Raw genomic sequence first — 16,685 nt, 5'->3', positions numbered from 1 at the left:
TTTGACGTCGCGAAAATAACATTTTACGTTAGCAACGTCATTACCTTCCCTGTAACTGTATCATATGCCCTTAATGTAGACCAATTTGAAAACTGGACCAAAAATTAAGAATCTACATACACAGTTAGATTTGGCATATCAAAGAACCCATTTATTCAATTTTTGATGAAATCAAACAAAGTTTAATTTTGGACCCCCATTTGGACCAACTTGAAAACTAGGCCAATAATTAAAAATCTAAGTACATTTTTAAATTCAGCATATCAAAGAACCCCAAGGATTCAATTTTTGTTAAAATCAAACTAAGTTTAATTTTGGACCCTTTGGACCTTAATGTAGACCAATTTGAAAACGGGACCAAAAATTAAGTCTACATACATAGTTAGATTCGGCATATCAAAGAACCCCAATTATTCAATTTTTGATGAAATCGCACAAAGTTCAATTTTGGACCCTTTGGGCCCCTTATTCCTAAACTGTTGGGACCAAAAACTCCCAAAATCAAACCCAACCTTCCTTTTATGGTCATAAACCTTGTGTTTAAATTTCATAGATTTCTATTTACTTATACTAAAGTTATGGTGCAAAAACCAAAAATAATGCTTATTTGGGCCCCTTTTTGGCCCCTAATTCATAAACTGTTGTGACCTCAACTCCAAAAATCAATCCCAACCTTCCTTTTGTGGTCATAAACCTTGTGTTTAAATTTCATTGATTTCTATTTATTTATACTAAAGTTATTGTGCGAAAACCAAGAATAATGCTTATTTGGGCCCTTTTTTGGCCCTTAATTCCTAAACTGTTGGAACCAAAACTCCCAAAATCAATCCCAACCGTCCTTTTGTGGTCATAAACCTTGTGTCAAAATTTCATAGATTTCTATTCACTTAAACTAAAGTTATAGTGCGAAAACCAAGAAAATGCTTATTTGGGCCCTTTTTGGCCCCTAATTCCTAAAATGTTGGGACCAAAACTCCCAAAATCAATCCCAACCTTCCTTTTGTGGTCATAAACCTTTTGTTAAAATTTCATTGATTTCTATTCACTTTTACCAAGGTTAGAGTGCGAAAACTAAAAGTATTCGGATGACGACGACGACGACGCCAACGTGATAGCAATATACGACCAAAAAATGAAAATTTTACGGTCGTATAAAAAATTAAAGAATTCAATTTCAAAAAAGGACAACTCATCTAGACTCTAGATTTTTGTGTTTCAAGTCTACTGATCTAGTGACCAAACTTGGGTTTTGGGTCATTGAGTTTATTCCATTGTTAAAGATAAATTCAACTCCTTTTATTATTATTTCAATTTATACTTTTATATTTCATAGTACTTTATTTTGTTATCACAATATATATATATCTATACAAATTACAAAGTGCAATGATCACCAATGTATGTTTTATGTAAATTTTAAACTTTAAACATCTTAGGAGGAAATGAAACTCATCTTCCACTTCTTCCTTTCAAAGTTGACATATGTACTAATAAAGATTAATTGTTTGTGTACCTTCATTTTTCAATTTCAAGCTGATGAAACCTCAATTTATATGTAGTTTTGTTAGTAGTTATCCAAGTCAATATTTTTGTATTATGTTTTTTTTTTACATTATCAAATCACAGGCATTTGTGATCAGGATAGCTTTTAGGTGCCCCTCAGTGGGAATATTCCCAAATTACCAATATCCCCTATTATCTAAAGTTCATTGATTTTTTATTTGATATAAATGTTGACTGATCAGTATATCAATATATATTTTCATGGCTTTTCATGGCACTATATGGAAGAAAGTAGGATTTATTAGAAATAAAATAAATAAGATACCAACCAAAGATAATAATATAAGTTTGATTTGCCTTTTGTAGAACGTACTCTTTAGGATACTAGATTTCATGACAAAATAAGAGGCACTCAACAAGAAAAATTCCGCGAAAATATTGTCTCCCTTTAAAAAAATATATATATTCGGGTCTCTCGGGTGTTTCCCTTTTGTAGACGACACTTCCGAAACGTCAATAATACCGCAAAGCACCACGGGAGTTTTCTACTTTGACAACTGACTTTATTTAGACAATCTCATTAACATGATCAATAACGCATCATCTTGTGGTTTCAAATCCAAAACTAAATAAGGTAATCAACTCAAAATCTTGAATAAAAGCTACGCGTGTGCACTCTGTGCATAAAAAGCAAAATAACGGATACAGGAAGACAGGTGCGCGACACACAAATAAAGATAACAAAGCTTTTTTAAGTAGGGCAACTCATAATTGTACACACTAGACAACTTTAAAATAAAGCAATTTAAATATAGTAACGATTGGAAAAAAAAGGAAAGTTTATCCGAGAACATAATTCATAACACAACCAGATTCATGTACGGTACAGAACCTACATTAAAAAGGGGGAGGGGCAGTATTAATGTGTTGGTTTGAATAATTTAACACTGGTCGTTTTTGAGGCCCTTTATAGCTTTCAGATCGATGTGAGCTCTTTGAGATCATACTTTGACCTATAATTGTTTTCTTTTACTAATTGTGACTTGGATGGAGAGTTGTCTCATTGGCACTCATACCACATCTTCAGTTCTTATATCGAATATAGTGTTAATTCAATTCAATTCAAAGCTTTATTTAAAGAGTTAGACTATGCATGAATTATATATTATAAGTATATATTTGACCATTGTGGACCTGATTTTCGTCATTCCATAGATTGCTTTATATAGTCTTCAACACTAGACAAAATATCTTTATTGAGATCTAGAATAGATTTAAGTTTAGAGTTTGATTAAAGCTGGTTAAAATTAGGAATTATAATGGGTTTATAAACATTCTTTTTTTTTCGCAAACTATTATAGATTGAATTAATTACGAAATACTGCATTGAACTGTTAAAAGTTTTCAGGCAGTTATCTTGCGCAAACAGTTAGTCAGTGGCGCACACACACTTCCTGGTTAAGTTTTACTCAGCATTTTTTAGTTCCTTTCCAGTATTGTACAGATACAGATACAGATTTGCTGGTGTCTTCTGCTCTTTTTTAACCCCTTGGCAAGCAACTATTTTTTTCCTTTTTACACCTATTTATGAAGATTTGTCTGGTAAATATAACATGTATAATGCCCCTTCTAACATCTTATAATAAGGATGTTTCAGGTTACTAGCTAGGGGACTCAAGTCTCCAAGTGCATTTATTTTGTACATTAATTAGGGCTGTTATATTTCTTGTTTGATTTGTTTTATGTTTGTCATGTTGGGCCTTTTTAATATAGCTGACTGTGTTATGGGCTTTGCTCATTGTTGAAGACAGCAGTGATTGCAAGTTGTTAATTTATGTGTCAGTTGGTCTTAAGTAGAGCTGTCACATTAGCAATTATACAATGTACCATATCTTTTTTTATATCTACAGTTTTTTTTTTTTTATGTAGAGCTGTTTTACACCATCACATTCTCTATGTGCCTGTACCAGACTAAGTACTAGTACTACATGATACATGTAAGTGGATTCAGGAGGGCACTGAGCCCCCCCTCCCCCTTTTGTGGAAAGATTTCAGATGGTTAGAAAGGGAAATACTGAAATATGACTAGTGGACCACCGTATATACATTTCTAGATCTATCACTGTACTAGTTTTTTTTGTCTACCATAATGGTTCTTCGTTAAGGTTTAGTATAAAGTAAATCAGGCAGTTGGTTTTCTCTTTTGAATAGTTTCACATTTTTCATCATTCATCACAAGGCATTTTATATGATACCCTATGGTATAAGATTTGCTTTTTGATGAAGGCAGTGCTGAGCGGATTATTATTAGTGTCCTTATCTTTTGGTTTTTGATGGGTAATTCTCTCATTCATTCTGTCTTTGGCAGTTATACCACATCTCCTTACTTTTAAATAATGATTCAGTGATAACCAAAATTTTATAAATTGATAATAATTAACATGTTATATCCTTATACAGATTTTGCTTGACTAAATAAAATATTTTTTTTGCAGATGGATAGACCACTAAAAACTGAACCAAAAAGCTGCATGCAAATCAGTTCAAACAGACAGTTTTCTGACGATGAGGTGAACCAAGAAGTTCCTCCAAATTACACAGCTAAAGTAACTGTACAAAATCCAAGAAGAAAAACAGAACCGTCATGGAAAATAGCCAGACCTCAACCCCAGTGTTTACCAACATCTAAAGCTAGCGAGGAATTTAACTGGCAGGCTAATCAATCTAGTGTTCGTGAAAGAAATGCTGTGATGTTTAACAATCCACTTATGGCTGATGTCTACTTTAAAGTTGGAACTGTTCCTCATCAACAGAAAATTCCAGCACACAAATACATTTTAGCAACAGGCAGCTCAGTGTTTTATGCTATGTTTTTTGGTGGACTTGCTGATGCAAAGCATGTAATTGAAATTCCAGATGTTGAACCTCAGGCTTTCCTTAATCTACTCAGGTAAATTCACTTATACACCAGCTTAAAGATGATTACTTTTCCACTTCAATGAAGAATATATATACAATTTCATTTATTTCATTTATGTTATATTCTTGTTTGAAGAAAAAAATGTCAACATTCAAAGTTTCACATTTAAAAAAATTGTTTTGATGGTTATTTCACAATGGTGATTATCCGTGCATACGTATATAACCTTGAAGTGATATATATTTTAATGGCATAGACCATGCACATTATTTATTTTACCAGGTACATGTATATGTAGTCCAAAACAGTCAACACTAAATTCAAGAAAATATTCTTTTGCACATAGGCTTAACAGGGCATATATACCGTTGTCAAGTTACTGTCATTAATTATCAACACATTGCACTAGTGGAGCAGGAACTGATTACCAGCATATATTACATTTTAATAAGCCTCCTTGAGTAGTTTAACCTTATATTTGGCATATGTTCAAGTAGGTTTCCTGTTGCTCTCCTAATTTTCTATTTAGTGTTTATTTGACTTTTTTGGTTTAGTCTTGTCTGTCCTCTATCAATTTATGATTTTTGATTCAATGCCTTATTGGTATATCATCCTTACTGTAGACCTTACAATTTACTTCTTTTCACAAATTTAAATTTTACATTAAACACTTACAGTATACATGTGCCATAGTCAAGAAAGTTCAACACTTATATACATTAGTGCATATTTTATATTTCAGGTACTTGTATTGTGATGAAATACATTTGGAACCAGACAATGTATTGGCTACTCTGTATGCAGCTAAGAAGTACATAGTACCTCATTTGGCCAGGACTTGTGTTCGATATCTAGAAACAAGTCTCAGTGCACATAATGCTTGCATCTTACTCAGTCAGGGAAGACTATTTGAAGAACAAGAACTGATGCAGCGATGCTGGGAAGTTATTGATGCTCAAGCTGAAGAAGCACTTAGATCTGATGGATTCACTGAAATTGATGTCAATACATTGAATACAGTCTTAAGCAGAGAAACTCTGAATGCTAAAGAAATCTCTGTCTTCAATGCAGCTTGTCGTTGGGCTGATGCTGAATGCAAAAGACAAAATTTAGAACAAACCGCTGAAAATAAAAGGAAAGTTCTAGGCGATACTTTGTTCAAAATTCGTATTCCTGCAATGTCCTTAGAGGAGTATGCCAATGGACCAGCCCAGTCTGGTGTATTAACATTACAAGAAACAAATAATCTTTTTTTAGACTATCTTGCCAAGAACAAACCAGAACTGAAATTCAACAAAAGAAATAGATCTGGCTTAAAGCCTTACAAATGTCACAGATTCCAATCTTCAGCTTACCGAAGCAATCAATGGAGGTATCGTGGACGGTGTGATAGTATACAGTTTGCTGTTGACCAGCGTATATTTATAGCCGGTTTTGGGTTGTATGGATCGAGTAATGGGGCAGCTGAATATCAAGTGAAAATTGAACTTAAGAAAAACGGCATAGTGCTTGGTCAAAATATAACCAAATTTTTCTCTGACGGATCAAGTAATACGTTTGATGTGATGTTTGACAATCCGGTACAAATTGAATCAGATATATTTTACACTGCTAGTGCTATTTTAGATGGAGGAGAACTAAGTTATTTTGGACAAGAGGGGTTAGCTGAAGTTCAATGTGGAAAAGTCAATTTTCAGTTTCAGTGTTCATCAGACAGTACAAATGGGACTGGAGTTCAGGGTGGACAAATTCCAGAAATCATATTTTATTGTTAAAATCTATATTTATGTAAAATGTATGATAAAAATTTATTATATTAAATAGATATTTAGAATAAAATCTGTTCTGTAGTGTAGCAGAACCATTTAAAGTAAAATCACAAAAATACTGAACTCCGAGGAAAATTCAATCGGAAAGTCCCTAATCACGTGGCAAAATCAAATGACAAAACACATCAAACGAATGGACAACAACTGTCATATTCCTGACTTGGTACAGGCATTTTCAAATGTAGAAAATGGTGGATTGAAACTAGTTTTCTAGCGCTTAATCTCTCACTTGTAGGAGTCTCATCAAATTCTGTTATATTTACAACAATGCGTGAACAAAACAGACATAATAAATAAAATAGTTAAAATATGAATACAGCAGTCATCACTGCTTTTAGTCGTTAAGCTACCAAGTTCACTGTTATTTTCCCTTTTAAATTTTTTGCTAGTAGTTTAAAATCTCCAATACGAAAACACAGCTGAGCATGTATGTCATTTACAAAGACCAAATCTGTATTTAAATATTTAAACAAGATGGTATCACTTGCAATGGAAAACATACCTTTCATAAATAAACATACAAAGAAAATCAATGAGACCAAATGACACAGAAGTTAACAACTATATAGGTCACTGTAGTCTTCAACAATGAACAAAACTCATACCCCATAGTAATCTACAAAAGGTCAAGGAATGTCTTTTCTCTCTCACAACAAGAATTTAATTTGGGCATAGAAAGATTATTTTAAAATTTGGACAGAACATGCACCTTTGCTGAAAGATATTTATTTTCAAATTATACATATACACTGACAAATAAAAGTACACATTTAATTCTTAGACACAAGCTTAATCATAAATGGTTACATTGTGACTATAAGAAGAAATAATCAGTCGTAACTCAAGGTGAGTATGCTACCACAAGACTACCAAAGTAGTTTTAATTACACACTGCTTAACCTCTGATACTGTGATAGAAATATGTTAAATTTCATGTTTGTTATATAAAGCAAAACGAGGCAATTGCTGGCTTAATTGCTGACCACGAAAATTCTCCCTCAATGAAAAGGAAAACAACTGAAAATGTACCCTCAGATCACATTTGTTTCAATTGGTAAAGGTCTATATTTACTAGCAATCTTTCATACATCATCAGTACCTGACTACATAGTCAATTTATCATCTTTAAACAATCTATTGACCAGATGGACACATACACCTTACAATCATTCCATACACCAAATATAGTAGACCTTTTTCTTATCTGAGAGATGGACTTGACCAAGAAAACTTTACCTTGGTCACTGATCCATGAAATGAGTTCAAGGTCAAGTAAAAACTGTCTAACAAGCAAGAGGACTGTTCAAGGTATGCACTATTTTTGCACATACCAAACATAATTATCCTATTCTGACATAATAAGATAGAAAATAAAATGCTTCGCTGAGCGCAGGCTCATAGGACCGCAGAGGTTGAACCCTGAACAGCAACTTTGGAACACTATTCAAGCTTGATACTGTCAGATTTTGGATTGTGATCAAATTTTTGACATAATATAGGTTTCTGACAAAAAAACAAATGTCAAGATCTTACAAATCTATTGCGCTATACTGTGCAATTATAGATTTCGTCTTAACTTTTCAAAATTCCAAATTGGAGTAGTTACTCCCAAACTCGAACCAAGCCTTTCCTTTGTAGTATGGAACCTTATATTATAGTACAATTTCAGAGAGAGCCATACATTTGATCACAAGTTATTGTCTGGAAACTAAAATAATGCTTCTTTTTGGCCCCCAATTCCAGCATAAATAGGGCATTAACCCCCAAACTCAATCCCAACCTTCCTTTTGTGATATGGAACCTTGTGGTACAATTTTACAGAGATTCATACACTTACACACAAGTTATTGTCCAGAAACTACAAAAATGCTTGTTTTTGGCACCTTTTTGGCCCTTAATTCCTAAACTGTTTGGCACCATAACCCCCAAAATGAATTCAGACCTTCAACTTGTGGTATTTAACATTGCGGTACAATTTCAGAGCAATTGAAATACTTATACACAAGTTATTAACCTGTTAGCAGAAAAAAATGCTTGTTTTTGTCCCCTAGTTTCTAAATGGTTAGGACCATCTTCCCCAAAAATCAATCCCAACCTTCCTTATGTGCTATTGCACCTTCTTATTTAATTTCACAGAGATCCATTTACGTAAACTAAAGTTATTGTCCGGACACCAAATGTGTCTTTGGACAACAACGCAGACGACATCATACCATTATACGATCCCAAAATATTTTTTTCGGTCGTATTTAACATTACAAACAAGAATGTGTCCATAGAACATGGATGCCCTACATACACTATCATTTTCTATGTTCAGTGGACTGTGCCTACATACACTATCATTTTCTATGTTCAGTGGACTGTGAAATATGGGTCAAAATTCTAATTTGGAATTTAAATTGGAAAGATCATATTATAGGGAATATGTGTACTAAGTTTCAAGTTGATCTCCCATTCTCTCTTGTTTAGTAGAGTTATTGACACAAAGTGCTCATGAATAAAATCAATAAAATTATGAAGAGAGAACAATCTGGAACGGCTAGTTCATTTTCAGATATTATTAGTTCATGGTGCTCACAATGAATGACATGACAAACTTAGAACAGTCTTGAATTATCCTAAATCAGCAGTTATTCCAACAACTTATTTTAAAATGTGATGCAAATATACGGTATTTTAAATATGAATAAACTGACAATAAATTATTACCTATTGCTGGTATGCTGATGCACAATTCTTTAGAAAGCTGTAGATATGTTCTTCCTAAACTGTAAACATTAACCTGAAAGGATAAAAAAGCTGTACAATTTTTCTAAATACATAAGTTGCCCTTGGCTGTTTTCAGTTCTTTGGTTGGGTTGCTGTCTCATTTCAAGTTTCCATTCTTAATTTTATTATATGTGTCGTCAGCAAAAAAAAATTGTGGTATCAGTATCACATTGTTGTTGTCATCCACGTTGTCTGAAGATACTTGGTTTCTGGACAATAACTTTATTTCAAGTGAATGAATCTCTTTGAAATTTACACACATGGTTTGAAACCACAAAAGGAAGATTGGGATTAATTTGGGGGTTATGGTCCCAACAGTTTAGGAAGTAGGGGCCCAAAAGGGGTCAAAATAAGCATTTTTCTAGTTTCAAGATAATAACTTGTCACTTGTGTGTTAGTGTATGGATCTTTCTGAAATTGTACCACAAGGTTCCCTATCACATAAGGAAGACTAAGAGTGAGTTTGGGGGTAATTGTCTGAAAGTTTCAGGAATTACGTGCAGAAAAACATCAATTTTCTAGTTTCTAGACAATAACTTGCGTTTAAGTGTATGGATCTCTCTAAAATTGTAATGCAAGGTATCACAACACATAGGGAAGGCTGGAGTTGAATTTTGGGGGTAATTGCCCCAAACGTTCAGGAATTCGGGCCAAAAACAAGCATTTTTCTAGTTTCAAGACAATTACTTGAGGTCAAGTGTATGGATCTCTCTGAAATTGTAGAGCAAGGTACCATACCCCAAAGGGAAAGCTGGGATTGAGTTTGTGGGTAATTACCGAAAGGGGGGTTTAAAAAAATGGGGCTTGGGGGAGGTAATTTTTTTTCATATTTTTTCTTAAATTTTTCCATTGATTTATATTTCTTATTGTTATATTAAACCCAAAATACCGGTACTGACATGGTAGAAATGGAGATACTCACCAAATATGTTGTGTAAATTATTATAAACATGATAAATTGTATTGTGCAATAGCAGGAAATCTGCCATTACATAGTATTGCGCTATAGTACACAGTATTGCACATTAGCAAGAAATTGTCAATTTCACACTACTAAGCAATAGCACAATATTGTACCAAAGCAAGAAATCTTCATTTACACAATATTGCACAATAGCAAGAAATTTTCAATTAAAAATTAATACAGATAAAATGAATATTCCAACCCATTCCAAGTTTTTAAGATCTTTCACCACATTTATCATGTTTATTTTGTGTCAAAAACCTATATTATTTCAAAAATTTGATGACAATCCAAATTCAGACAGTATCAAGCTTGAATATTATATCCAATTTTGCACCAACTGTTCAGGGTTTACCCACTGTGGTCTTATCAGGCTGCGCTCAGCAAAGCATTTTTATTAAAAGTAATCATTAAACTTTTGACTTGACTCAAGTAAGTAGATATTATGTAGGTGTGATGAATTAATTCATAAAATAAATTATGAATAAAAATATAATGTTACACATACCATGTGTTTTTTCTTTATTTTAAGTTGATATAAAGTGTTCATATCATGAATTTTATAGACCAACAAATACAGTCAACCATTTACTTAAAGTAACTGTGAAGCAGAGATAAAATGAGAGTTTACAATATACAAATATAACATAATGCATATGCATTCTGAAGCTATATAAGTAGTAAGTATATACATACCTGAAGAATATCACTGAAATCAAGCAACATATGTACTACAATTAAGGATAATAATATAATGTTCAATTCCATGCATTTGGTCAATTACAAAAACAACAGCTAACAGCTGACTGACTTAAAGGGAAAATTCACGATTTTTTACTTATGGTTTAAATATGTTCATTATGACATAATATATATATTCACAAAGTTTTATCGCTATATGTGCAGTAATAAAGGAGAAATTCAATAATTAATGAAAAAATATCAACTACTTCCTGTAGGTCGTGACGTTTTCTCCTGATTTTTGCATGCCGGGATTTAAAATACAATCATTAAAAGTCTTGGTTTTTAATCATATTTTAACGTAATCGTAAGCGCGCCGATGACGTATGCTTTATCTAATAACCATCCGATAATAAGAAGATAAAACGCACAGACGTTCAATTGTACTCATTCGTGAGATAAATTATCTATGTTAAACGTATATATTCGAATTATTTTTGTAGACAACACAAAAAGTTATAAATTTATTTTTAATAAATGCATTTTCGGACTGATAAGGTGAACAAATTAAAGTACAATAATCTGTAAAGACAATATGTTGGTGTACTATTATTGACCTTTTACTATCTCTGCTATGGCTAGGTTTATACGATGTGTGTATTCACGGTTCTGTGGCAATACTCGTAGATGGCTTGTTGAAAGGTAAATTGTTATTTGCACTTCGGTATTTAACCACGCCTCTAGGGCACACCTTGCCAGGTGTGACTGTCTATTCGGATCAGTGGTAGCATTTAATACACACATTAAAAATACATATTCAAGTTGGTGACAAATAAAAATTGGTCGCCGTGGAATTATTTAATTATATTTGGTGCTATTATTTATTTGAATTCAAATAAGTTAATTTACTAAGAAATACACAATTTTCGGTTAAAGACGGGAAACTTAATTCATATGTCAGAATGAAATGATATACAAGTCTTGTCCTTGATTTATGTCTCATAAAAAGGGGGACTTAGAAATTAGAAATAGCTTTACTAAATCATTTTTATTTGTCTTTATTAGGCGAAAAAATGTACGAGAACACTTACATTTAGACTTTTGAAAGCCATGTATTAATTAATATATGAAACTATCTGAAGATAACTCTACCGAAGCGGAATATAATATGTACGAATAAAGAAAAAAATATTTTTGTAATGGAATCGAAAAATTACGAATAGATATTCTTTTCAAGTGTGATAAACGTCAACCAAATTTATTCATAATCGGGAACGTCCTTATTAAAATCTGAGACAACTATAATAATCGTCGTCTCCCAACGTATATATATATATATACTTAAATAACTATTTGATCAACGATGTTTAAAATTAAAAGACAACGAATTTAATGTTATCTTTCCCTATTTTTGAATGTTATTATAAGTCTGTTCAACTTGCAAGAATACCCCTAAAGCGGACAAATATCCGACAAGCAGTTTATTCTTTAAATTGCTGTCATTGAATATCAAGAAAGAAAATAAATTCCGAAATTGATACTCAATAGTTTTCCTAGAAAATATTCACATTCCTTGGGGATTATTAGTGTACGTCCAGTTGCATATATTTTACATGAATGTTGGAACAATTGTGATGATGACGAATTTCGTCCTTTATTCGAGAACAATTTAATTGATATATAAATCTGTGAGTTTACTATGTTCTTAACTTCGATGAACCAAAGCAAGTTATAAATTGACCTGTATTTAAATCAAATTGTTTCTTTTTTTTCTTCTTCTTCTTTTGGTATACAATAGTCTATCGAATTCGTTGATTACATACTGTTGGCATACGTGGACTAGTCTATTTACAAAACTTTTACCACAATTTACACAAAATGTATGTTTCTTTCTTATGTTCAATGTATACATGTATACATATTTTAAATAGCGCTACTGACTATAGTTCCGTAACTTTCTACCAGGCGTATGTATACACGAATCGTCGACAAGTGCGCACATTTTTTTAGATCAATAATTCTGGTATGTTCCAATCTGTCCTAAACTATTGACAACGAGTATATATTACATTTTCCCAAATTAACCATTGGAAAAATATGTAAATAGATTTGTATTTCTTCAATTATTTTTTTTTGTATTATTTTTTTTTTATAAATAATATTCTTTACACCAGAAATGTTATTTATAAACAAGCGTATGAGTTCAGTAATGACTAGTATATTATATCACTTTCGGACACGCAAGACAAAAATGTATATTATACATGCACCTGATAGTTCAAAATGGAAAGTTATAAGTAACGGTCGTGTACACTGATCAATACCTACAGAAGTGAAACGATGCATGAACTTGCAAGCCCGCCGGACAGGAAATCGATTGAATACCTGGACGTGTCACCTTACACCCCTTCCAATACCTTTGGGAGTAATACCTTTAGCCATGCTGGTGATCAGATGAGGGAAGATCCGAATTTATTTAAATAAAGTTTATTACTTGAAAGAATTATGAACGAAATAGATTTTCGAAAACAATTTCCACGGAACACTTATTTATCATTTTATGATTTGAACTTTGACTTTTTAACTAATTACAATATTATCAGTTTAAAAATAACAGACTATATGGTTATTTAAAAATATAAGACCATTTTCCGTATCAAGTTAGTCAGTCAGATAAAACAACCGTACGATTGACAAGATATCGACACGCAATTACGACTACATCGTTTACTGTAGTTTTGTTCCTTTGTGGTTTATTGACATATCGTGATTTTTCATCGGAGAAGGTGACAAGATGGCGGAGAGTAGAGAACTGATACTCAAAATTTAAAATCGATGGTGATCTCTTATTTAGCGGAATAAAACTTTAATATCTATAAATTTGAGCATTTTTATACAGAATGGACATAATATCAATTTTTGATTTTTTTGCGAAGTTTCCCTTTAATTGTAGAGGTTGCATATTGTCACGAATAATACAGTTTTAGAACTCCTGTCTATACTGTGGATTTGTTTATTCTTGTAGGTCCCAATTATTGTCATGGGTGAAACATTAAATTTTTCTGGAACCTTGATTTAGTGGTTTGAACATACATTGTAATCAACAGCTCATATGAACATAAAATTCATGCAAAATTAGTTACCAACAATTATTAATGTATTTGTATGAAATACACTAGTAGCAGTGTCCTCATAAGTCCTAAACGCAGATGCCCATTCAGTGTCTTTTAAGGCATCCATTTTATTTCTAACATCAAACAATAATCTGCCATTCTGTGTCCTTCATTGCCCTTATAACAAGTTAATGACAAGTCAATCATGTCAAATGATTTCATACATCCTTTTGGGAATTCTATTGAATCTATTGCATGCAAACTACAACATCTTCTTAAGTATTTATATTTGAATAAACAATGGTATATTCATTTAACCATAACTGTAAAACAAATTAGACATATAATCAGTGGTGGTTCAATATCTTCATTTTAAGACTAATGACCATGTCATTTTTAGTATCTAACAAATTGACTGTAATTTCATATTCCCTCAACTCAAATATTGTGCTCTTTGAGTCAACCTATTTCAATAGTGTCAAGGATATGAGGTGTTCCTTCAGTTCTACACACAAGGTATAAACAGGCAGCTATCACATGTGTTGTCTTTCTTCCCCTGGTCAATCTCTTATTTACAGCCATCTTAAAGAAGTTAAATGCTGTATCAATACAATGCTGATTCAGTCTCAGTTGAGAACCAACCTGCTGAATAGATCTTCTTCCTGCAATTTTCAAACAAAGCATCTAATGACTATACTTTACAACATAAATATATAATAAATTTATTTTAATATATTTACAGCCCCTCACAATTAATAAAATTAGTAGATTTTAATCCAATCAAGGGGCTTTGCACATTGTACACAGCTATGCTTAAGGAAGTCTATTTCAAAGTGATGTGCGAATTGAGCTAAAAATGTAATGAAACATACCTTGAAATAGTTTAAAATAACTCTGTGTATGAGGAATGTATTGATAGTTCAAATCAATATGAATGTACAATATCAAAATTAAATTTATCTATAAATTCATATGAATAAACATAGGTATGCAACTTTTATTAATTTATATAAAAAAGTTTAAAAAAGAAAACAAGGAACAGGTATTTTTAAAATACATAAAATCAAATCATTTTTCACGCCAATAACTGAAAAAGTTTTCATCACAAAATCAGCTGAATATGTAAGAGGGGCGAAAGATACCAGAGGGACAGTCAAACTCTTAGATTAAAAATAAACTAACAACGCCATGGCTAAAAAATAAAAAGACAAGCAGACAAATAATAGTACAGAAGGCACAACATAGAAAACCAAAGATTAAGCAACACAAACCCCACCAAAATCTGGGGGTGATCTCAGGTGCTCTGGAAGGGTAAGCAGAACCTGGTCCACATGTGGCACCCGTTGTGTTACTTATGTTATTACAAATCTGGTAAATAATCTAATTCGGTAAGTCACATTCATGAAAAGGAAAGGGAATTGTAGTCATGACATAAGGAACATATCTAATATCATCTGTGAAACGGTTATTCATTAACGGTCAACCAACTCGTGATGGGGTCCATAAAATTTATGAAGGGATGACTTTAACTTCACCATTTGGAACTCTTGGTTTAATAGCTTCCTAGTAAGCAGCAACCCTCTATCAAGGAAATCATGATAGGAAATACAAGCCTTGGAATGACTGGTCATTTTTCAAACTTTTGAAAATCTGTGCTTTGTTATCCATAAACACCAAAGAAATATGTTTTCTGAATGGAAATCAAAACATTGCTTTCACAAACTGAATTTGGCAGCTACCATTGAAAATCATGTCTAAAGTTTAATTGAATAAGATAAGTAGTTATACAGGAAATAAGATAAGTACATAAATGTAGCTATACAGAACACTAGTAGATTGAGGATTTGACTTCTTATTTACCATTTTCATATGTGACTGTCCTTGATTCTCTCTTGATGCCATGAGGAAAATTAATTCCCAAACTGTGTGGTTTTGATCCTAAAAAACAAAGAGTTAAAATTTACTGACTAAATTGCTTAGTTTCATAGTCTGGAAAAATGGCAATCATGAAAATATATAAATTGTATGTTTTGTGCTCAATCACATTTAAAACATTTGAAAGCAGCTATACATAAAGTTGTGAAAAAAAGCAGATTATCAAACAAAAAGGTTAACTTGCATATATTACAAATTGTGTACACAAATGATGTTCAATAAAGTAAAACAAATGTAAATTCTGTTCTAAGATCTTAAAACAGACAAAAATCAATGATTTTTTTTAAATATTATACCATCAGATGACACAAATTGTCCTATAACAGATGATCCTCCACCAGCATTGTCTTCAAACTGGATCTCTGAGACAATAATCTGATCTTCCAAGACAGAACCACAGTTAGTACACACTGCATCACCTCTGGCTGGGTCAGTGTCTATATCTGTACAACCACAATGGCTACACACCCCTGTGCTGGACATAACTTTATCTATCAACAACTGATGTATTCAAATTTCCTGTAAATATATATAATAAATATGCGTACAGGATGTCGGTTAAAGTAGATGGCAGACTTACAGTCTGTTTACACAATAAGTGCTGGTATATAATTCGTAGATATAAAGCAAGGAGATGAACTTAATCCTTACAATTTTATATAACTACAATGTAGATGTACCTTGACATAAACACTTTCAAGTAAGTCCTCATCAACTCCTGATACATTTGCTTCCCTATCCATGCTACTGTTGAACATGCTGAAGGCTTCTTTTTAAATTGAATTAAGTAATGATTATGATGAATGAATAAAAAGGCAAGAGCAGCCAACTACGACTAACAATAGTCGTCTTTTTTTTCTATTTTTTTTTTTTTCTAAAAAAATATTCTGGTCCCAAACTTGATGAAAAAATGTTTTCTGGTCAACATGGTCAAGCAGATGACAAAAAAATTATTCTGAAAGCAGATT

At 32.3% G+C, this 16,685-nt stretch overlaps 2 protein-coding genes across 2 annotated transcripts in view; one reads left to right on the top strand and one right to left on the bottom strand.

Annotated features, from left to right (window-relative positions):
* The window catches only part of LOC139517333 (transcription factor IIIB 90 kDa subunit-like), a 41,225-nt gene that overhangs the window by 18,511 nt on the left and 6,029 nt on the right, over positions 1 to 16,685 (bottom strand). The window contains exons 2-6 of the mRNA XM_071308268.1: positions 16,014 to 16,236; positions 15,643 to 15,720; positions 14,272 to 14,444; positions 10,685 to 10,717; positions 8,965 to 9,037 (exon numbers count right to left, since the gene is read on the bottom strand). Coding sequence (XP_071164369.1) covers positions 8,965 to 9,037; positions 10,685 to 10,717; positions 14,272 to 14,444; positions 15,643 to 15,720; positions 16,014 to 16,200 — 544 coding nt within the window. The 5' untranslated portion in view covers positions 16,201 to 16,236. The remainder of the gene's footprint in view (positions 1 to 8,964; positions 9,038 to 10,684; positions 10,718 to 14,271; positions 14,445 to 15,642; positions 15,721 to 16,013; positions 16,237 to 16,685) is intronic.
* LOC139517334 (BTB/POZ domain-containing protein 6-B-like) lies at positions 1,992 to 6,262 on the top strand. Its single transcript, XM_071308269.1, has 3 exons — positions 1,992 to 2,137; positions 3,999 to 4,453; positions 5,166 to 6,262. The coding sequence occupies exons 2-3, from the start codon at positions 3,999 to 4,001 to the stop codon at positions 6,196 to 6,198; spliced, it is 1,488 nt and encodes a 495-aa protein (XP_071164370.1). The 5' UTR covers positions 1,992 to 2,137; the 3' UTR covers positions 6,199 to 6,262.

The sequence above is a fragment of the Mytilus edulis genome, chromosome 3, assembly GCF_963676685.1.
Source record: "Mytilus edulis chromosome 3, xbMytEdul2.2, whole genome shotgun sequence".
Classification (NCBI taxonomy): domain Eukaryota; kingdom Metazoa; phylum Mollusca; class Bivalvia; order Mytilida; family Mytilidae; genus Mytilus; species Mytilus edulis.
This window is presented reverse-complemented; position numbering and strand designations above follow the sequence as displayed.

Excerpts from the sequence above, each read along its gene's own strand:
- LOC139517334 (XM_071308269.1), top strand. The coding sequence starts at position 3,999 with ATGGATAGACCACTAAAAACTGAACCAAAAAGCTGCATGCAAATCAGT. Across the intron at positions 4,454-5,165 it reads GCTTTCCTTAATCTACTCAG|GTACTTGTATTGTGATGAAA; the intron begins GTAAATTCACTT and ends TTTATATTTCAG.